This window comes from Trichoderma camerunense (genome assembly GCF_050948025.1).
Source record: "Trichoderma camerunense strain CBS 138272 chromosome Unknown V8C40scaffold_18, whole genome shotgun sequence".
Lineage (NCBI taxonomy): Eukaryota > Fungi > Ascomycota > Sordariomycetes > Hypocreales > Hypocreaceae > Trichoderma > Trichoderma camerunense.
The window spans coordinates 65,841-87,634 of record NW_028145352.1 but is presented as its reverse complement, the minus strand read 5'-3'; the positions used below and the strand labels follow the sequence as shown (position 1 = coordinate 87,634).

Genomic DNA, 21,794 nt, shown 5'->3' with positions numbered 1-21,794 from the left:
GCTCCAACCTTGCAGGCTTAGTGGATGAGCCACTGTGGCGCCCGCTAGCAGCATCACCAGAAGCTCTCCCGCAGCTCCAGCCTCTCAGTCCCGCCATCGTCATCGTGCGCTGGCAAGGCGACAAAGATGGCCATCTCGGTATGTGAGCTGTGAATTCACTCTTCATGCATATTTCTCCCCTTTGACTGCTAAGCCTCTACTTTTGTATTGCATCTGTGGAAGCTAATTCAGCTCACAGTGGAAGTCGTTTGACTTCTTCGACGTCACGCAGGTGGCGCTGCCCGACGACGAAACCCGCCAGCTCTTTGAGAGCAACGACATCTCCAGCGTCTGCACAGGCTCCGACAGCCTGTTTCTCGGCTCCAACGATGGATACGTCAGCATCTTGGGCAAGGGATGGAAGGTCATCAGGCGGTTCCAGGCGCATGAGGCGCGCATCACACACATGCGTCAGGTGGAGGGGACGAGCCTGCTGGTGACGATTGCGGTGAGCCATCTTCATACGGCGTTTTCGAGGGCTTGCGCTGACTATTGCTTAGGAGGACATGAGCAGCGAGCCGACGCTCAAAGCCTGGGCTTTGGACAAGCTGATTAAGAGGACTAACATGCCGACCTGCCTCAGTACTTTGACGGTTAACAACGGGAGGCGGCAGTTTCCGGTGAGTTGGCTGTAACAGGGCCAAGAGATATTGAGGTTGACCTGGGGCATACAGATATCAGCATTTGCTGCGCTCGACGACCTTACGCAAATCGCCGTGGGTTTTGCCAACGGCGCGGTTACCGTCATCCGAGGAGATCTCGTCCATGACTTAGGGACCAAGCAGCGCATCGTATACGAGTCGGAGGAACCTGTGACTGGCGTCCAATTGACGACTCAGGAGAGCTCAACAACCCTCTTCATCTCTACAGTCTCGAGGATATTACAGCTGGCTTTGTCTAGAAGAGGGCAGGGCTCACCACCAAAAACGATCGAGGACTCTGGCTGTGCGGCGGGCTGCATGACGGTCGATCCCAAGACGGGGGATATTGTTGTCGCCAGAGACGATGCCATATACACATATAGGCTGGATGGGCGTGGACCACCTCGAGCATACGAGTCCCCCAAACGACTCGTATCCATGCACAACGACTACATTGCTGTCGCGGGTCCGTCATCTGTTAGCAGCAGCAGAGACCCCGAGGCTTTGCGGAGAAGATTCGGCTCGGCGACGGCAGATGGTCTATTTAACGCGTGGACCTTTGTTCTCCTGGAGCCGGATTTGCGAGTGGTTGCCCACACCGAGACGCTCATCTCCCCTGTCCGATTCATCTTTGAAGTATGGGGGGATTTATTCACAATCACTGAGGAAGGAAAAGTACGGCTACCAAACTTAGAATTCGTAGCTACATATGCTAACGGGATCCTTAGACTTACCGATACCACGAGAAGCCACTTCAGCAGCGTCTGGAGATGCTCTACCAGCGCAACATGTTCCCCCTCGCAATTGAGCTGGCTCAGAACTCGGGGATGAATAATGAGCAGCAGAGCCTCATCTATCGCCGGTTTGGAGACCATCTATATCAAAAGTCGGACTATGATGGAGCAATGAACCAGTACATTCGAGCCATTGACGCTACGGAGCCTTCTCAAGTCATCAGAAAGGTGAGAAACCTTCTTTCAAAATCATTCTTCAACCGCTGACCAAGAGTTCAGTTCCTGGATACACAAAGGATACACAACCTGATTTTATACTTGGAAAAACTGCATCACGCCGAAAAGGCTACATCCGATCATACCACTCTCTTACTCAATTGCTATGCTAAGCTTAAAGATATTAAGAAGTTGGAAGAGTTCATCATGGCTCCAGGAGACTTGAAGTTTGATTTGGATACAGCCATTACCATGTGTCGGCAAGGTGGCTACTACCAGCAAGCTGCGTATCTGGCCAAAAAGCATGGCGAGACCGAGCTTGTTGTGGATATCTTGATTGAAGATTCGAAGAGTTACGATGAAGCACTGGATTACATTTGGCATCAGGATCCTGCAATTGTTAGCGTCTCCCTCCCCCCTTTGGCCAGCCCGATACTGACTGCTCTAGGCATATCCGTGTATGCAAAAGTACGCCAGGGTTCTGATAGAGCATTGCCCCAAGGACGCGACAAAGCTGTTTGTGGATTACTACACGAGCAATTATCGACCACGGCGCACGGTTGTACTGCCTATTGAGGTCTCTGGGACAGCTTCAGCTCCAGGCGGCTCAGGCTCAGGGTTAGCTGCCGGGGCTGCCAGTGCCGTACAGAACCTGACCAATCTCCTCATCCTACCTTCATACATCAGTCCCACAACCGGGACGCCAGGAAGCACAAGGCCAAACGAGACCATCGTCCAGGTCGACGAAGACGATTTACCGAGACCCAAATATGACCCCCCGCCGCCCCGAACGGCATTCTCATCCTTCATCGACCATCCTGACGAGTTCATCACATTCCTAGAGGCATGCCTGGAGGAAGAAAAGCTGAGGGATCTTCACAGCACCGATCTATATACGACGCTATTCGAAATGTACCTGCACAAGTCCAACGAGAAAAAGGGCAGTTTACACAAGGAAGAGTGGGAAGCAAAGGCAAAGAAACTCATCGAGGGCGATCATGTGCCAATGGAGAGCTCCAACGTGCTCCTGTTGTCACACCTATCGAATTTCCAGGACGGCACCGTTTTGGTCAAGGAGCAAGCTGGGCTGCTGTCTGACATTTTCAGATCTTATACATCGGCAAAGGACACACGTGGGGCATTGAAGGCGCTGAGAAAGTACGGGCCAGAAGAGCCGCAGCTGTATCCGGCCGCCCTAGCATACCTCACGTCAGATCCTCGGGTGCTAGAGGAAGCTGGGCCGGATGAGTTGGCAGCCATCCTGACCAAGATTGACAAGGACGGGCTCATGGCTCCGCTACAAGTGGTTCAAACTCTTGTTGGACAAAACTCTGGCGGCGGTGTGGCTACCATGGGAATGATTAAGCCATATCTTCGTGATACAATCACGCGCGAGCGCAAGGAGATTGCCCAAAACCGGAATCGAATATCCACACTCCGCGCCGACACTGAGAAGAGACGCAGCGACTTGGAAGATCTTAGCTCGAAACCTGCCGTGTTCCAGGCCACGCGGTGCTCTGATTGTGGCCAGGGGCTAGATCTCCCAGCCGTGCACTTCATGTGCAAGCACAGTTTTCATCAACGATGTCTCCGTGGCGGCGGCGAGGATGACGAGATTGAGTGTCCCAAGTGCGCAGGCGAGAATGAGGTGATTCGCAAGATGAGGGAGGGACAGAGGGAGCGAGCAGGGCGACATGAAATATTCAAAGCAGATCTGGAGAACAGCTCTGATCGATTTGCGACCATTTCCGAGTGGTTCTCGCGAGGCGTGATGGATGCGCAGGGCTCAACCCAGGCTTCTTGATTTTGTCTTATACAGGCGGGCGCAGGCGATGAGGCGGTGTATTTATCATGTTTCCCTCTTGTTTTGATTTTCATTTTACTTTTTGGGATACATATCTAGACACTTTGATAGTAATTGTGACATGAAGCCAAGAAAAGGATGTTCTGTGGTCCATTTGCTTGTTCTCTTGTTAGTCCGGAGGTTTTCGGTTGAAGTGCCGAAAATGCCCCGCGTCTCATGTCACCTCAGATGATGTTGTAATAAGTCACTTGATGGCACATGCATTCAATCCGTTTACTAGACACTCACTACTTGTCAATTCATCCTCTCGCATCATGGCCCATTCATACCCAGACTCATCAACAATGCGTCCAAATCCAAAGCATCTGATCGACTTCTTCGCTCGGTCGCTCACGTCCTTCCACTCATCGCCAGATGTCTTTCGCATCCTCTGCACTCTGCCACATGCCGGCGCAGAACCAGTCTCGCGACGTCGAGCATCGGGAGTGCGCAGGTTAGTGGTTCTCGATTCGAGTTTCAATCCACCGACGAGGGCGCACGCAGAGATGGCGAGGTCTGCGCTGAAGTGGGCTTCTTCTTCGGAGGGGACGAGGCTGATGCTGTTGCTGAGCGTGAACAATGCGGATAAAGCGCCCAAGCCGGCGAGTTTCCCGGTGCGGCTAGGTATGATGGAGGGTTTCGGACGGGATCTGCTGGGGAGTCTTGAGGGTGAGGTTGGGGCGGAGATTGATCTGGCGGTTACGAAGATGCCGTATTTTCACGACAAGGCGAGGGCGATTGGCGAGAGCGGGATGTATTCTTCTTCGGACGGGCAGGAGCCGGAACAAGTCTTTCTAGCGGGGTTTGATACTGTGATTCGGATATTCAATCCAAAGTATTATGGGGATGGGGGCATGAGGGCGGCGCTGGGGCCGTTTTTTGAGAGGGCGAGGTTGAGGGTTACTATGAGGACGGATGATGAGTGGGGAGGGGAGGAGGAGCAGAGGGAGTATGTGAAGGGGTTGGGGGAGGGGAGGTTGGATGAGGTTGGAGGAGATGTTGCGTGGGCTGGGAGGGTTGATTTGGTGGAGGGGAGAGGGGATGGGGTGAGTAGTTCGAAGGTGAGGGAGATGGTGAAGATTGGGGAGAGGGAGGGACTGGAGAAGCTGGTTGATGAGGAGGTGATGGGTTGGATTGAGGGAGAGGGATTGTATAGAGAATAGATGGGGATAGGGATGGAGATGTGGTTAGTGATGGGGATAAGGATGGGGACAAGGATAGGAACTGTGGTGATGGTGTTTGGAGGTTTTGATTTTGATATTGGCTACCCGGGAGTTGAAGCGGGAGAACATTTACATAGATGTGATGCAACGCTTGAACGGTGAATGACTTGGCATGATTGCTTTCAAATATTCCAGCCTTTGAAGTGAATTCGAATATAGCATTGGTGCATGTTGATGATGGAAAATAAGCCATAAATTGTTGGTAGATATAAAGATCAATATGGAGCTTCTACCCAGAGTGAAGGTATTTCCAAAGTTTTGAGCTGGAACAACACAAACAGCACACGGCTCGGAGCTAGCTACCGTATTCAAAAACATACATGGAACAGATTCAAATACAATACCAATTTTACTATTACGTTCGTGCCAATAGACATCAGCATCTCTACGCAGAAACGGCATCAACCACAAGGCCAAACCTGATGCTCTATCCAGCTTTCCACGCCACAAACAGCATCCTGTACCGTGCCTCTCGGAGCTGATGTCCGCATACAAAAACAAGCCTCCAAAGAGCCACAAAATAACGGAGCATCTCAATTACTCTTACGGAATACTTTCACTCTCTATCCATGCAAAAACAGAAATTTTCCTCACTGCTGCCTTGCATCTCGGCCATATTCCTCTTTTTCCTTGGTGCAGAGCCTTCACAAGCAAACAACCTGAGTCAGCCACCATCAAGACCCCTGTCAGTTCAGGCACCCAACCAACCAACAGCTCTGATACGGGAAATGAACCAATAGCGGGTCCATTTTTCTGCCACCAAAAAAAACTTTTAGGCGGTCAGCCCGCCCCACAGCAGCACCTATAAAACAACGCCTCGCCCGCCGTGCTTTGATTTCTTTTTTCTTTTCTTCTTTACGTCGACAATACTTCAGTATGTGCACCCCCTACTGCTGCAAATCTCGCAGCACGCAGCCAAATAAGAAGGAAAACCAGTCATGCTAACAAATCGCCTACAGGAGAATCATTTCTATAGTATTCGTCTCTTGCTTTGGTTCCCAAAAGAGCCATCGAATCCACCCTGGTTGATGATTGTATATCCTCGATGCCCAAGAGTGAATTTTTCTGGTCCTCTCGCCCTGTCCGCAAGGATGGCGGCAGTTGCCTTTTGGCTTCTGCTGTATAGAGAGTTGTTTTTTCTCTTGATGATCTCGACCCTGCTGGTGGTCTGCCTTCGGGCGCGCTGGTAGGGTGGGTGTCGATGGACGTCTGACAGGCCCTTTTCCTTCTTTTCATTGCTGCTTGGGGCTTGCCCTGATGGTGAAGAAGAGATTTTGCACCCATGCTTTTAAATATTAGTAGACTAGAGCGCTGTTGCGATTCGCAGTGAACGAACTCACGATGCAGTGTTTTTCAATATGGCGGCGTGAATCTCGTGGCTGTCAAGGAATTTGAAGTTTGCCTCGCTGTATGACTATCCACTTGGCTCTCCCTTGACTGTAAAAAAACAGCATCTTCGTTAATAAGACTCTGACCCTTGCATCATAAATCGCGTTTGGTGGAGAAGGATTAATAGCTTGCATGAAGCCGTCGCGCCTGGGACTAAATGTGGAGAGCTGGTGAACTCTTGGCAGGATTGAAGCAGGCAAAGCTTCTGCGAGACTAGAATCCAGATTACTGATGGATCATGAGCTTCCTGGCCTCTTCAACGCCTACAAATGATCCTTTAATAGCAGTTACATCATGTAGCAGAATAGCCTTGTAAAATGACAGTTACCTACAATCGGCTATTCGCGCGTTTGCACACAAGACGCACCTTCCATCATGAGAATGAAATATTCCTTCTTAGTCATCAGTCGTAACCACGATATTCTATACAGATCCCTCTATTCTAGCCATCCAAACCTTTTTGCAACAAAACTCACGCATCCCAGTAACGCCGTCACACCCGTGACTATAATCAAAATCCCATATCCGCTCCCATATCCTCCGATAGCCTGGCCCTGCCATGGCATCCCTTTAACCAGAGCCTCGCTCAGCGGGCCCGACGCAATATTCCCAACGCCTCTACCGATGGAAAGAAACGCAATAACCATGAGAGGATCATACCTGCTGGTGTTGACACTGCCATGACGACCATCAGTGCTGATCGTCTCTGCATTTTCGACGGTGGCAATCTTGATGACATGTCTCATGATGCCTGGCCATGAAGTGGTGAAAGACCCAGCAAAGACGCCATAGACAAGGCTGAAGACGTACAGGATGCCAATGTTTGATCCAAGACCCCAGAGCAAGAAGACGCCGAAAACAGCACCCAAGGTGGATATCAAGATGCACGTCGTTACATGCAGCCTGTCGACCAGGGTGCCCATTGTGATAGGGCCCACGACTGATCCGACATTGAGCACCAGCAGTGTTGCCGCTGAGGCGAAAGTGCTGGCGCCAAGCACATCCTGCGCATATGTCGGCAGGAAGATGCCTGGGAGGAAGAAGCCCAAACCCTCGACAAAATTGCCCAGCTGGTATAGGGCAAAGACGCGGTTCTTCATGAAGCTCCAGTCGAGTGGCTTGATATGAGCTGTCATGGCCGGCGGCAGACGAGGCTTGACGAAATAGATCAGTGGCATAGTCAGCGCGAAGAGGGCCACCGACCATATGCGCAGCGTCGTTCGGAAACCATATCGGCTCAGCAGCGCCTCGAGCACCAGCGGGATGGTGAAACCTCCAAGCCCGGTCCCTGACCACTATATCACTTGGTGAGCTCAACTCTCGACAATTACTTGTATATGCTAATCTTGGAAAAGGCGCGCCACAGAGACAAAAGCCCTATTGAGCAAACGTCCCCCCCACGGCAGACAATGAGACGGAGATGACTCACCATTAGACCGTACGCAAGTCCTTTGCGGCGGTCAAACCACTCATCGACATACATGAGGCATGGGTTGTAGGCGATGGAGCCGCCGATGCCGTACAGAGCGCCCTGGGTGAGGATGAGATGCGTCGTGTTTTGTGAAAAGGACGAAAGCGCGAGAGCAGCGCACATCATGAGCAGGCCGGCGGTCGGGTTCCAGCGCCCCTGCTTGGGATAGATGCGCGCGAGAGCAATGACCAAGGGAGCGTCGAGGTACATGATGCCCTGATTCAAGTCAATGGAAAGCTTGTACGAATGGCCTTGTGCTACTCACCATGGCGCAAGTTCCTATAATGGCGGTCTTGGATGAGCCGGCAAAGGGCTCGTGGGTGCGGTAATACTCCTGGAAGATGCCAAACGCGAAAGGAAAACCTGTTCATCCCATTGGGTCAGGACACCATACTCATTCGCTTTTGCGTACAATTGCTATTCAACTCACCCCATACCATGGCCTCCATCACGAAGCAGGCTGTCAGGAAAAGCCATGCATCTTTGCCTGTGTCGACTGGTGGCAGAGAGTAGCCCTGGTTCTCGTCCTCTTGCTGTGCCTCTACATCATCAGGGCGAACTTCTACCACCGCGGTGGAATTGTTTTTGCCCTTTTCGTTCTCGCTATTGTCCAGCGGGGAGTTGACATTGTGATCACTCAGGAACGTGATTGTGGGAGTTGGCGATGATGGCGACGTCACTGTGGGCGACGTGAATGGCGTTTCGGCAGATGTGGGCTCGGCCGCAGGCATTGAACACCCGGCTCCGTTGGATGATGATGTGTGTTTCGATTATCTCGCGGTTCGAATAAAGAATTGTGCGTTTAACAAATTTTGGCCGAAAATTCCAAAGAACCAGTCTCGATAACAAGGATCCCGCGTGGCTCGAAGAGTCTAGATGCTGCCAACAAAGATATCTCAAACTCGTGTTGCTCCAAGGCGGCTTTTGTACCAGCTAACGTCTGTCCAGATTCAAAGCAAAAGCATTCTCCCTTTTCCTCCTCTCCATTCCTATGGCGCCTTCTCGCTGATTTATATATCCAGCCCCCTCCTTCTCCATCCATTTCTCCGCGCTACTCACGATACGTTCATCCCAGAGTGGCTCCAAGAGGTTCCCGACTCTTCTCCCGGCGGTCATACCCAAAGATGGAACCACGGAAGAGAAGGAAAAGAAAAAAAAAGTTTATTTTACTTTCATTCTAGCTTGCCTGTCAGATATCACACCCCCTGGTTTCGGCAGTTTGATGCTGCCCGCGGCTCTCACTAAGAGAAGTGTACATATCAAGCTGCCAGGGATTCTCTTACGAATCGGTTGCTCGTTTCACAGCAATGCGCAGGTATGGAGCGTCCGAACCATGTGTCGACCCCGTCGTGCCATTAACACCGGACCGGGGATGCATCGAGCTTGACGTGTGTTTTCCAAACCAGGGGAAAAGCCGGGAGGGCAAATGCAGCCCCCCACCGGTATGTGTGCGAGTACTTACGCTATGGAGCTCTTCTAGCCCAGCGATGAACGGCGGCAAGCCTCCCCCCTTTGCCCCACGAACGAACGAAGTAAGCCTAGAGATGGAAGGAAGGGGAGAAGAAGAAAAAAAGCATCGAGTCAGCTGAGCTACCATTCTCACCTTTGGACCACCCCCTGGTCGGATTTTCTCCGTTTCGTCAATCTAGACAGTGGTGTATCGCATCGCGATGCCGGACGCACGAAATATGGGGCTGTGAACTTGCGGTAAAACATTTTTCTGTTCTTCTCTTCTTTATGCTGTTTCTTTGCCATTCATCATCTAATAACTACCTCTGTCTATCTGACGAGGGACGTGAAAAGCGCAATGTTTTAGTAGCTGGAGCTCTGTCATTCATCAACCAGAAGCTACTCTATATCAACAACTAACAACACCAAGCTCCGTGATATGCGCCAGCCAAACAACCAAAGCTCTTCTCTACTCTGCTCTGCTCTCGCCCCTCCCGAAAAAAAGGACCCTTATTACTACGGTAGCTTTCCTGTTAAAGCCGTGTCATGCAAGATATGTACAGCTCTTCCTATTCGGGCAAGGATCCCTTTTCTCTCCCCGGGACCTAAACCGTTCCCGCGTTGGCGGCAGTGGCCGGTGGAGAAGATCTAGAACGTTGTTTTTTGGGGGATGCTTTTCCCCTGCCGTTATCTTTTGAGGACTTGCAGCATAGAGAAGGAGATTGTGAGAAAAGCTAGAGATGCATGTGATCACGCGGTTCGCGGACGTCGGAACGAGACTGATAGACAGACATATGGATGGAATCATTCAATGCTTCATGCAATGCGAAGCAGTCATGGTAGTATTTTGTACGAAACAACAGCAACATCATCAACAACAAAAAAGGTACATATGAGATTTTTCTTTTCTTTGAAATACACTTGGTTCGACGTTCATGTCCATTAAGAAAGCAAGGAAAACACGAAAAAAAAAACAAAAACAAAACAAGAGACATGAGAGAAAACCCACACACAAATACATGCAACGGCCATTACAGCCTGCCATCCCATAAGACGATTTCGAACAAGTCATGCCATACCTAAATATGGAAAGAGGACAAACGAGAAGCACGCAACCAGAAAAGAAAATACCCGATCCGCTCAAAAGAAAATGCCGGCTCTGCAGAACAAGACAAGCAAAGACCCCTGGCAGATTGCCCCTCCTAGTATAAAAAAGAGGGAAAACCACAAGAGCAGAAAAAAAAAGAACAGTATGCATGCAGATACCCACGCCTGCAAGATATAGCACCCACTCCCCCATCAAGTTAGGCCGGAGGGTACTGTAACAACAGACGAAAAAACAACAAGCAAAACGACAAAAGAGGTCACCGACAATGCAGCAGCTCGTTCGGACATTTATCGAACTAGCATTAGTACTCGTAGTAGTAACAAGATGGAGGCTGCTGCTTTTTTTCTGCTGCAGCTCTCCACACAATCTTCGGCTTTACGCCGCTCAAATCACTTGAAACGCCCTCCCGTTTGTTGACCTGCCAATGGTCTTGAAGGACTGATATTTCCCATCGGACCCCATCACGTCGAACCGCTTCAGGCCCATGGACGCCTCGGTGTAGCCGCTGAAGTAGTACCCAATCACCACGACAAGGTATGTCAGCATCAGGATGCTGCCCTTGAAGTAGTTGCTCTTGCCCTCGCCGTACACGTAGCTGAGCAAAAACACGCACAGGATGACTGTCACAAGGTCCCATTGCGGGAAGAGCAGTGAAAAGGTGTACATGGCGGCATCACCCCCGGCAGGGATGCCTGGGAACACGGCCGAGAAGAGCACGAGGCACGGGATTTGCAGCAGGCACACCTGGAGGGCGTATGCGGAGCCAATCTCCATCGATAGTGCAATGTTTCCGTTCATGGCAAACGAAATGGCGTTCTAAGCAAGCAGGAAAAAAAATTCCAATAGCGTCAGCAAAACGTGGGCACGGGGCATGGGGGATGCACGGGCTCAGGGGATTGGGTGGGAATGGATGGACGGATGCTTACCAAGAACTCGGTAGTATTGGGGACTAGGGCAAAGAGGGTCAGCCCGAGAAACTTTTGGTCAATGGAAAAGCTCTCGAGCACGACGTCGACAGTGTCGACCAGAATCTCGGCAATAATGGCGTACAGGATGGTGGCTCCCAGCAGTATCACGGTGCTCTTGGTGCGGCTCCAGTTGGGCGCGTCGTGGCCGTGGCCCCCTGCGTGAGCAGTGGCAGCTCCCGCAGTAGCGGCGTCTTCCTCGACATCGGCGTGGTGGCTGGCTCGGCTGGCGCCGTGCGGCCGCGGTGTTGCTGGGCCGGCGGCGCTGGTCGGCTTGTGTGCGCTCGTATACCGGTCGCGGGAGGCAATGGTGGCGGCCGTGGCAGCGATCTCGGCAACCTCTCGCACTAGGTTGTTGTCCACCTGGCTCAGGCCGGGGACCTTGATCGTTGGGCGCAAAGGCTGCTGCTCCTCATCAGCACCACCCCTGGGCGGCACCACGTGAGGGGTGCTGTTCGATCCGTTGGCACCACCGGCATCCTGGGCAGCCGTGGAGCTCGGGCGGGAGGTGTCCGGTAGGCCGACCTGCTTCAGCGACTGGCCTAGAATGCGCTTGTAAAGATGCGTTTCGCGTATATTATCAGAGCCGGTGGCTTCGGCCGTTGACGGCTGTTGCGGTGCTCGAAGAGTGACCGACGCGTGCATCGCCTCCTCGTGCTTCTTTTCCTCCACCTCGGCGTTCCAGATGACGGCGGCGTGAGTGCGCAACGTGAACCACAGGCCGATGAGGTATGAAAAGAAGAGCAGAAAGGCAGCAGAATAACAGTACGGCCGCACGGCTTCGATATAGAACCGGTCGTCGAGTGCGGGCGCCTGCGAGAAGTAGCACCGTCGGCAATCGCGTGCGGCACCGCCGCTGAGGCCGCCGTTGCCGTAGTCTTCGCAGTCCATGCAGTTGAGCTCATGGGTACCGTAGATTTGATAGAATAGCGTTGGGCCGAAAGCACCAACAACGGCAAAGAGCAGCATGGTGGACGTCACGCCGGCCGACTTGGCGTTGAATCGCTGAGTCTTTCGCTTCAGGGCTCCGAAGCACATGGAGATGCCGGGCAGGAACAAGACACCGGCGAATATGCTTCCCACGATACTTCCCTCGACGAGCTGGCCTTTGCCCTGGCTCAGTGCGACGCAGTAGAGAAACACTTCCACGACGGTGGCGAAGAAGGCGTTGATGGCAGCGCCCAGGCCCATGGAGGACTGAGCTGAGATGGATGCCACGGCCTGGCCGATAAAGTATGCCAGCGGGATGATGGAGAGCAAGCCCGCAACAAACAAGAAGGCAGGCGACGTGAGGAGCATCTCCACGTGTAGGATTCGGTCCAAAATGGCCCAGTCGGCAATGACAAATAAGACGACGACCATGAGGTTGATCAAGAAGATGTTTGTGCCGTCAATGGTGTATTTCCAGTACTTTGAGCCGACTGCGCGATAGGTGCAGACCAAGATGGATGAGTCTGGGGCGTCGTCGACTCGCGCGTAACTGATGTGGGATTCAAACGACAGGGCGAGAGGGTGCCTCCTGAGATGATCAAACAGTAGCATGGTTACCTTGCCCATGGGAATCCAGAAGACGAGGAACCAGCAAATGCCAGACACAATGATGAGCGAGGGTGAAATGAAGCAGTAGAAGAAGACGAAGAAGATGATGCGACCAATGTTCCACTCGCCGCGGCCAAACAGCCTTCGCTTCATCCGGGGGTGCAGATCGCCAGAGTCGCCGCGACGCCCTCGTCCCAGCAAACTCTCCGTCTCGCTGGGCTCCGAGTCGATGCTCCTCCTGGAGCGGCCGATGATGGAACGGTGTCGGTCGGGTCCAAAGAATAGCCGGCCGTACTCGAGGTCGCCGTTCTGCCACTGCTCGTACTCGGAGATGCTTCTGCCTTCATCCTGATCCTCGTCCAAGTAGGCCTCATCCTTCTCGAGCCGAATAAACTTGCCAAACGGGTAGAATAGGTAGCCCGCCAGGCCCCATAAGACTCTTCCATATTCTCTTCCGCTAGGCGCAGCGGCAAACAAGAGGCATATGATTGCGCCAAAGGCTGCAAAGCAAGCTATCCACCACCCAAAGAAGATTGTCCACACCAGGTTAAAGAGGAGCAACCAGTTGCTTACCCTGCCGCCGGGCGTGGAGTGGATGTCTGCCTGCGCAAACTTTTGAATAGATCTGTCCTTCTTGTACAATGCAGGCTTCCAAACACGAATACCAAACGGGTGCGTCTGGTTGATGGCCTGCTGCCTGTCTTTGAGCGTGAAGCTCTCGGCCTCGCTGATTTCGCCGTCAGAGTCGCAGTCGACGTGCTCTTCCAGTGGCAGCTCCTCCTCCTCCTCCTCCTCGCCGTGCTCCTCCTCAGCCGCGCTGGCTTCATCGTCTCGTTCGGCTTCGTCGTCGTCTTCGGTACTACGAAATGACTGTATGCGAGCGAGTCCTGATGGGGGCGGTGGGCGTCGTCGCGTCGATAAGCCCGCGCGTCGTTCGGCGGCATCTGCCTGGACCTCGTGTGTGTCGTCGTCTACTGAGAAGACCTCCCCCCTGTGCGGTGTATTGGATGACGTGCGCCGTGAAAGCGGCGGTTTCCGTAGGCGAGAATAGGACTGACTTCTCTCAACACCTGCAGCAGACGTGGAACGGCCAGCCTGACTGCTCCGCGCTCCCTGCGGGCGGTCTGTGGAAGCTTCACCCAGCGTCTGACTACTTCTCATGCTCGGGGACCCCTGGATGGTGCCTTTGAAGGTTGGGTTAGCTTGCAGATCTGAAGAAAACGGCGTGGGTATGACGGTGTCGCGTTGTCCTACCATAGCCCTCGGGTCGCCGCCGTACGGTGTCTGTCGACTGAGTGCTGTCGTCTACGAGGGACGTTTGCCTCGACAGGGGATTGGCTCGAGTGTCCGTCGGTGACATCATGCCGGAGGAAACGCTGCCGCGATGCGCTGATGGCGCGTTGTCCTGCTGCGACGGATCCATGGCTGGCGATGGCGATGTCGATGGCGATGTCGAAGCGGCGACGGTGCCGCGACAAAGTTGACGATGAACCTCGCAGGCCTGCTGAACGAGGTCTCGGCAGGTTTAATAAAAAAAAGGGCTGAGATAACGACGTTGGAAGGTATCCCTGTCCACCGGCGGCTTTTAGATAGATCGGGCTAGCGAGCTCTAGCAGTGTGGAGGGGCTCTGAACACGGGATCAGTGAATGTGTGAGTGTGTGTCGATGATGGCAGTTTTGGTTATGTGGCATCACGGCATGAGAGAAGAAAAAGGGAGAGAAATATGTGAAGAAGAAGAAGTTGATGGTGGCGATGGTGGAGAGACGAGAAGATGAGAGGAGAGGAAGAAATTATTAAAAGGAAGAGCCAAGAGCAAGAGCAAGAGGTGAGCTGAGCTGAGGTTGAGCCGGCAAGCGGACCCAACTCTAATCGATGGGCTGAGGCACCGTCTGGCTCGGGTATCTCCAGAGTCAATTAGCGAATCCGGACTTACAAACAGCAGTGGGCAGTGAGAGCCTGGAGAACGAATATGAGGCGCAGGATAAGCGGCAGGGAGCCCAACGATGCGCAATGGCTGTGGCCGTGAGATATGCAAAGAATGTCAACAGGCTGCCCTTTGCTCGTACTCGTAGAGCTAGCCTCGGTGAGCCCGCTTTTTGTATTGATGCAGGTATGCAATACAATGCCTCGCTTGTGTTGTATGTTGCAGAAACACGCGAGTAAGAGAAAGAGAAAGAAAAGCACGAAACAGAGACAGAGACAGAAACATTTGGAACATAAACAGAAGCAAGGCATCTATGGAACTCTCACCGTCTGGGGGCCGCTCACACGACTTGACCTATCGCTTTGGCGCACCTTGTGATCCGCAAATCATGACCAGCCAGGATCTAATGCAACGTCATTTTGCGCATCGTCCACCGCATGGCATGATGGGGAGATTACAGGACACTACTAGTTACATGTACGTGCTCGTATGCTAGCATTACGGAGACATGAGCAGCAGACACGAAAGAAACCGGGAGGAAAAAAAAAACACGCAAGCGCAATATATAATAGACGCGGTGCCATGCAGCCCGGAATTAAACAGCTGCAGCTCTGGCGCAAGGGAGGGTGAGCTGTGAGTTGAAGATATGAGCGCTAATCTCCAGCGTCCTTCAGGCTGCGGTTAGTGCCCAAGCTCGAGCTGATGGTGGCTTTTGACGTGCATGCAGCAGCTGTTGCATTTGTACGTCAGCCAAGGCTAGGCCCGATTGTCGCTGGCGGCGGTTGCAGCGCTAGTGGCAGCTTCACTGGAGCACAAGAAACAATGGATGAGACTCAGAGGTGGTAGAGCGGAACCCGGCGGAATAAATGTTCCGAATTCGATTGACGCTTACGAGCACCAGCTGTAGCCTTGCGCAGCTTCAACTTGGCCCCAATCCCGGACTACAGTCAGCACATGCACCACCATTCCGCATTCACCATCTCGACGACGCATCACCGCAGCCTCCAACAAAGCATTGATCTTTGGCAAATCTCCATCTCTCTCATCTCTCACATATTCTCAGCATCATCCCCCCACTGGGAGCCCGCCCAAGATGGCGCTCGACGAGTACTACCGCAACAAGATCGAGGCGATGAAGCTGGAGATCCTCAAGGGTCAGGCTGCCCTCCGCCGTCTCGAGGCCCAACGCAACGACTACAATTCCCGTGTCCGGTTACTGAGAGAAGAGCTGGGTCTGCTACAGCAGCCTGGATCCTACGTCGGAGAAGTCGTCAAAGTGATGAGCACCAAGAAGGTGCTCGTCAAGGTACATCCCGAGGGCAAATATGGTTGGTCATCAATGATATCACCCCGCGATTCGCTCACAGCTCCTAACCCCCGGCGTTCTAGTTGTTGATGTCTCCGATAATGTCGAAATCTCCAAGCTCACCCCCGGAAAGAGAGTCACACTCTTGTCAGACAGCTACAAGCTCGAGAAGATGCTGCCGTCATCGGTCGATCCCCTGGTATCGCTCATGATGGTAGAAAAGGTCCCCGACAGCACATACGACATGATTGGTGGATTGGATCAGCAGATCAAGGAGATTAAGGAAGTTATCGAGCTGGGCCTCAAGCATCCCGAGCTCTTCGAGTCTCTCGGCATAGCCCAGCCCAAAGGTGTCTTGCTGTATGGACCCCCCGGTACGGGCAAGACGCTGCTGGCTAGAGCCGTGGCCCACCACACGGCCTGCAAGTTCATCAGAGTCTCTGGTTCGGAGTTGGTGCAAAAGTACATTGGTGAGGGTAGCCGAATGGTCCGAGAGCTGTTCATCATGGCCCGAGAGCATGCCCCGTCAATCATCTTCATGGACGAAATCGACAGCATTGGTTCCTCCCGAGTGGAGGGCTCATCAGGCGGAGATTCTGAGGTGCAGCGAACCATGTTGGAGCTGCTGAACCAGCTTGATGGTTTCGAGCCCACCAAGAACATCAAGGTCATCATGGCCACGAATCGACTCGATATTCTAGACCCCGCCTTGCTGCGTCCCGGACGTATCGACCGCAAGATTGAATTCCCCCCGCCGAGCATCGAAGCGCGAGCCGACATTCTCCGAATCCACAGCCGCAAGATGAACCTGACCAGAGGCATTAACCTGACCAAGATTGCGGAGAAGATGAACGGCTGCTCCGGAGCCGAGCTCAAGGGTGTGTGCACAGAAGCGGGCATGTATGCCCTCCGTGAGAGGAGAGTTCACGTCACACAAGAAGACTTTGAACTGGCGACTGCCAAGATTCTCAACAAGCATGATGATAAGGAGGTTTCGCTCGGCAAGCTGTGGAAATAATTGGTTTGCATGTCAACAAACACACCCACTCATACAGACACGCAAAAAAAAGAAAGGAAACAAAAAAATATTGTATCCTGCAGCATCGGGTTTATTTTATAGAAACAACTATGGCAGCCACGGACTTGGAGTTGTAAGGGTAGTTCAATTATACCATAATGCGGGTATCAACCCCCTAGCTGCCTCCCATCTTTGATTCCCATCAATATGTATCAAATGATATGAGACTGTACTATATCGTCGCCTTGTATGAGACAACCATTGCTCCTTTTCAGCATGCAGTGCAGCAACCTTTTGAATTCCAACAACAAGAGAGCCAATCTAGCCTATAGACGTCTATTCTGCATCTCAATTCCGACAAGAAGAGAGCCAACCTAGTCTACACATGTCTATTCTACATCGTCTATGCCAACTTGCGGGCTATGATCTACTTTCGCTGACTCGGTTCTCCCTCAGGAGAAAAGACTCCGTGCATGCCCTTGTATCCGGCCGTCTCTGCAGGTTTCCAGCCGCTCTTTGAGAGGAGCTCCTTATCCTGCAGCTGGTAGACTTTGACGTGTAGGGGACGGCAAACCTTGATCATTTCCTTTTCGCTGTCGCTTCCAAAGCCCCAGAGTGAGAGATCGCCGCCGGGACAGGTGCCTGGATTCATCATGTCAGTCACACTCATGGTATATGAACGGGGGTGCATCAAAAAAACATACTCAGGGCCATGAGGACATCCTGCTCGGCCAGGAACTCGATAGAATCCCCTTTCTCAGCCGGACACGGGCTCATGAAATAACGGCCCTTTTCATCCAACCCCGTAACCTGGAACAAGTTCAATACATCATGAACATCCTCCTCTCTCAGCCCCCACTTGGCCACGGCGCGGCTCAGGTTCGAGTGGCAGTGGAAGTCGTACTGCGAGTCGGACAGCACGGTGTTGATGTACGGGTCGCAGCGGGTGCCCAGCAGGTCGTGGACGCGGCCGCCGTTCTCGTCCTGGCCGTACCACGCGAGGCTGTCGGAGATGATTGTGACGAGGGGCCGCATGTAGGGGAGGTTGGACCAGAGGCGGTCGTGGGTGGACACGTGGGTGGAGTGAAGCTGGCGGGTGCGGGAGGCCCAGAAGCGCTCGCGGGGGTTGTGACGGTTCCAGATGTTGAGGTCGCCTTTTTTCATGTTAGCTGGATGTTTTACTGACCGAGATATATATCGTTTCATGCTGGTTTTCGATATGATGAGATGTTTGAGATGAAGGAGAAGATACGATACATACCGACTTGAGGCCCCTCGGGCGTGCTGATGCTCACAATTGATCCCGCCGGTGCCTCCCAGGCCCTGCCTGATCGAATAGGAACAGTGAATTCCTCAATGAGGACCCTTGGAGCTTGCTGGATGGCCTCGTAGAGGTTCTTGTCGACGCTCAGGGGGGAGCCGGCAGTTGGGAGATACGCCGGGACGGGCTTCGGCACGGGCTTGCGGGCCTTGAGGCGCTCCTCTGCAGAGAGACTGCTGGCGGATTGAGACATTTTGGATTTATATCTACCTTTCCTAAAAAATTGTTGGCGTGAGGTCTTTATGAAGAGTGAGATGAGATGGCGAACTACCTGTTGGAGTATGACACTCTGCTTTGGAGAAAGTTACTAGTTTAAGAGTATCAACCAAAAAGCCGTGGCAATTTGATTATTTCTTTATATCACGAAAAGGAACTCAAAACACAACTATGGCGTCTTTCCATCCAAGAATCGCATAAAGAACTCAACGCCTCCTCTTCAATTGTCAAGCTTCTCATCTACAAAAGCCCGCGCGCTCGGGACGTATGACTAAGAGCACTGGGGCTCCAGAGAAACGGAGCCGGAAGCCCGCCTTCTGTGAACATGCGGGGGAGAAGATTTGCCTCCGCAAAATCTGACGCCAAAGCGGCTGGACTGTAATCATATTGATAAGGACTTGGGAGGTTTTTTTTTGTTAAATAGTCTTGGTATTTTTATTCGTCCTATCGGATGGAACTTTGGGTTTGTTGGTTCGTGTTTGGGTGAGGAGCATTTAGGGGGTTTTTGGGTTCAAAGGGCGCGCCTTTGCCGGGTTTTGACGGCATAACGGGGAGGTGGGAAGAGAATCAAGCGATCTTGTTTTATTTGGCTAATTGCTCTGGAGAGGGATATTTGTAAACGATCAAATTCCGATTGATTTCAAACCATTTCCGCGGTAGCAATTGATTATGAATAGGGTTAAAGAGAAGCTATTTCGATGCGTTGTCGGCGAAAAGAGGACAAGGCCGGTTTCGCTCACTTGGCTCAGTATATCGTGTGAATGCAGCCACACTGCGGAATAGAAATAGAAATAAAGAACTCGGTCCGATCCGCGCTGCTCGGAAATCACTGCTTCGTTCATGTTCTAGACATTGCTTGGCATTTGCTAATCTGTGTTTGTAGATCGCAATATGGGAAGCATATCAAGTGGATGTACAAGTCGTGCTTTGACGCAGCTTTGCTACAGGTGTAAGTCAATAGGTGTTTATCGTGGGTCTTGTTCATCTGCCAAGGAACTCTCATCTTTTACCCTAAGATAATTATACCTTACGATGCCTATTATTAGCTGAGACGGTACTCGGTCGAAATGATGTTTCTACGCCTCAAGAGAAAAGGCAATGGGCAGATGCAACAAGTTTACACTGGAAACTCAATCTCGGGCCATCATGACCCGAAACCACTCCACTTGTCTGGCTTCTGGAGACGTGAATTTCTTCTTCTCCACCGTTACTCTGGGGCTGAGGAACCTGTGACACGGCTTGCAAGTGCTTCAAATCCGATACGACGCCCAGACGAAGCAATCACAAAACACAAGGCAAAATCCCCTGCCCAGCACGTCCTGGGCTATCTTGACAGGAGCAAGTTGCCCGAAAGCAAAGAATCAAAACGCCTCGGTAGCGGTAGATGGGATTCCGAGGTTGTCAGCGCGTTATTTCCAGCTCCATGCGCACTTTGCCTAGCGGGATACGTGGATGCTTGTTGTTAGTCAAAGTGGGAAAACGATTTCGAGTTTTTGACTCCGTCGTAAGCATGATGATTAAGGCCAGCCGAATTGGATCCCACGGCCAATCAACACGCAGGGCAACGCTACGCTCGGGAATAAGATGCATGTACTGCAGGATTTAGCTAGCTTAGGCGGTAGTTCGAAAAAATGACCTGTGATAATGCCTCAGCTGGGGAACTCGGCGGCTCACATCAGTCAGCAGGGTAACTGAAAGGCGCCGAGTCCTACCACTTACAACCGACATAAGACAAAATAGAAAGATCAAGTGAATAGAGGAATGCGCCTTGAAAATAGGGCCTGGAACCTCTCTTTCCCGCCCTTTGAATCCTGCAAAGAGATTTCCCTGCTTTTGGTGCACAAGGACAGCCAGGAAAAAGAACTCACGAGACGTTTTGGTGGAGAATGGGAAAAAGGGTCTGGTGTTTTGAGATTGCGTGACCCGACAGAGATTGCGTGACTCGGAAATCGGGCCAGGCTGAAGCAGGGAAAAAAAATGTCTAGCAGACCGATAGAACAAAAAAAAAAAAAAAGAGAGAGCCCATCACCCCCTTCGGAATACCTACCCTCTCGGAATACCCTTTTTTTCTTCTACAGCTTTTTCGTTAGTACGGGGCGTGTTGTATCCCTTGTTCTTGTTTTAGAGCGAAGCTTGCTTGACGGACGGCCCACGGTTCCGGCTTTCCGTTATTAGACTGAGCGAAGAGAGCAATGCGTGCTGGGGGGCGTTCCATTCGTATTGAATGGGTTCATCAGGTCCGTTGTGGTGAGGTGTTATGGAGTACCTGTAGAGCTAGCAGAACTGCTGTCTCCATTGTTGTACATCGTTAGCTGCTTACCAGTTTTACCATGCGTGGTCTTTCACGGTTCCACGTACTGCCGGTATCTTACTGCCTACCTATGTAGGTAGTAGCCCGGAGACTTCTTTTCGACTGCTGTGAAACTATGTACATGTAGGAGGCCATCGGTAGGGATGCCGTGATGCAAGTACAGTACTAGGTATGTAGGTACTTGGTTGCGTTCGTGGCCATCGCAATTTGGGCTCGCAAGCCCTATCGAAGCACCCGCCTTGGGGTGGGAGCTGATGGGATGGCAGATGGAGGGGGACCCGACAAGACAAGACAGGGCCAGGGGGTGTTAACGAAAGACCAGCAGCTTTGCTGTTACAGATTCCGGTCAGTGTAGGACCAAGTTGATCGTCGAGCTGCAACCGGTGTGAGAATGAAGGGCCTCCCCATGCTTTTTGTCGGGGAAATACCACACAACTGCTGCGTGTGTTGCTGGATGGACAAGTCTGGACCGCGACGGCTGAGATGTTGTTGTTCAGTTGATGCCGAAATACCAACGTTTGACTGGGTGCTGGTCCCGAGGACTCCGCAACGATTTACAGTACATGAATCTCGAAAGGGAGGGATGGTGTGTTGTGTGTGTGGTCGCAGCTCTAGAACAGAACAGAGTGTGTCTGTATGGAATATTATCCTTGTGATAATGGGTTGGATGGGCAGTCTAGTCACAGTCCAGTGCGGGCCGGTAGTGTGTCGTTTGCGAGGATAGTTGGGTTCGGTGCCTGTCCATCACTTTTTCTTTCGTTGACCGTTGCTGTGGCTGTGAAAATCAATCTGTCCTGTACTCACTAACGTAGAGTATCGGTATCGGTTATCCAATCTTCGATATATGGACGATTGGGCTCTTGTCAGAGTGTCGTGATTCATCGTCTGCGACATGTACGTACACTCACAGTCATGCATATTAGGAAGGCGGACAGAGACTTGCTTACAGCCGTTATGCCGTTTTGAGACGGCTACGTCATTGCTCCCGCGCTGCGACAAGAAGCTGCCCTTTTCGCCCCCCGTTTTTTTTTTCCCAAACCAAATCTCAGCTGGGCCGCTCGCCTTGGCGCCTGGGAAGTG

At 52.2% G+C, this 21,794-nt stretch overlaps 6 protein-coding genes across 6 annotated transcripts; 3 read left to right on the top strand and 3 right to left on the bottom strand.

Moving 5' to 3' along the window:
* The first annotated feature begins 98 nt into the window (after positions 1 to 98).
* V8C40DRAFT_253616 (tethering complex subunit PEP5) lies at positions 99 to 3,570 on the top strand. The gene is made up of 7 exons (XM_083217657.1): positions 99 to 138; positions 239 to 487; positions 540 to 659; positions 714 to 1,355; positions 1,409 to 1,642; positions 1,694 to 2,029; positions 2,079 to 3,570. Exons 1-7 carry the CDS (start codon positions 127 to 129, stop codon positions 3,432 to 3,434), a joined length of 2,949 nt encoding a protein of 982 aa, XP_083069407.1. The 5' UTR covers positions 99 to 126; the 3' UTR covers positions 3,435 to 3,570.
* Positions 3,571 to 3,712: 142 nt separating this feature from the next.
* V8C40DRAFT_253614 (nicotinamide-nucleotide adenylyltransferase) lies at positions 3,713 to 4,925 on the top strand. The gene has a single exon (XM_083217656.1). The coding sequence runs from the start codon at positions 3,749 to 3,751 to the stop codon at positions 4,634 to 4,636; it is 888 nt and encodes a 295-aa protein (XP_083069406.1). The 5' UTR covers positions 3,713 to 3,748; the 3' UTR covers positions 4,637 to 4,925.
* Positions 4,926 to 8,706: 3,781 nt separating this feature from the next.
* Positions 8,707 to 9,863, bottom strand: V8C40DRAFT_253610 (uncharacterized protein). Its single transcript, XM_083217655.1, has one exon. The coding sequence runs from the start codon at positions 9,151 to 9,153 to the stop codon at positions 8,836 to 8,838; it is 318 nt and encodes a 105-aa protein (XP_083069405.1). The 5' UTR covers positions 9,154 to 9,863; the 3' UTR covers positions 8,707 to 8,835.
* On the bottom strand, positions 9,815 to 14,040 carry V8C40DRAFT_281897 (calcium:hydrogen antiporter; the record flags this gene model as incomplete). The annotated part of the gene is made up of 3 exons (XM_083221706.1): positions 9,815 to 10,929; positions 11,040 to 13,730; positions 13,840 to 14,040. 3 exons carry the CDS (start codon positions 14,038 to 14,040, stop codon positions 10,498 to 10,500), a joined length of 3,324 nt encoding a protein of 1,107 aa, XP_083069404.1. The 3' UTR covers positions 9,815 to 10,497.
* A 1,110-nt stretch (positions 14,041 to 15,150) lies between these two features.
* V8C40DRAFT_77591 (proteasome regulatory particle base subunit RPT6) lies at positions 15,151 to 17,521 on the top strand. The gene is made up of 2 exons (XM_083223416.1): positions 15,151 to 15,870; positions 15,932 to 17,521. Exons 1-2 carry the CDS (start codon positions 15,636 to 15,638, stop codon positions 16,864 to 16,866), a joined length of 1,170 nt encoding a protein of 389 aa, XP_083069403.1. The 5' UTR covers positions 15,151 to 15,635; the 3' UTR covers positions 16,867 to 17,521.
* Positions 17,080 to 18,910, bottom strand: V8C40DRAFT_77633 (urea carboxylase-associated family protein). Its single transcript, XM_083223417.1, has 4 exons — positions 18,459 to 18,910; positions 18,128 to 18,402; positions 17,571 to 18,020; positions 17,080 to 17,508 (listed from the first exon to the last, which is right to left on the bottom strand). The coding sequence occupies exons 2-4, from the start codon at positions 18,378 to 18,380 to the stop codon at positions 17,294 to 17,296; spliced, it is 918 nt and encodes a 305-aa protein (XP_083069402.1). The 5' UTR covers positions 18,381 to 18,402; positions 18,459 to 18,910; the 3' UTR covers positions 17,080 to 17,293.
* Between the last annotated feature and the right edge of the window lie 2,884 nt (positions 18,911 to 21,794).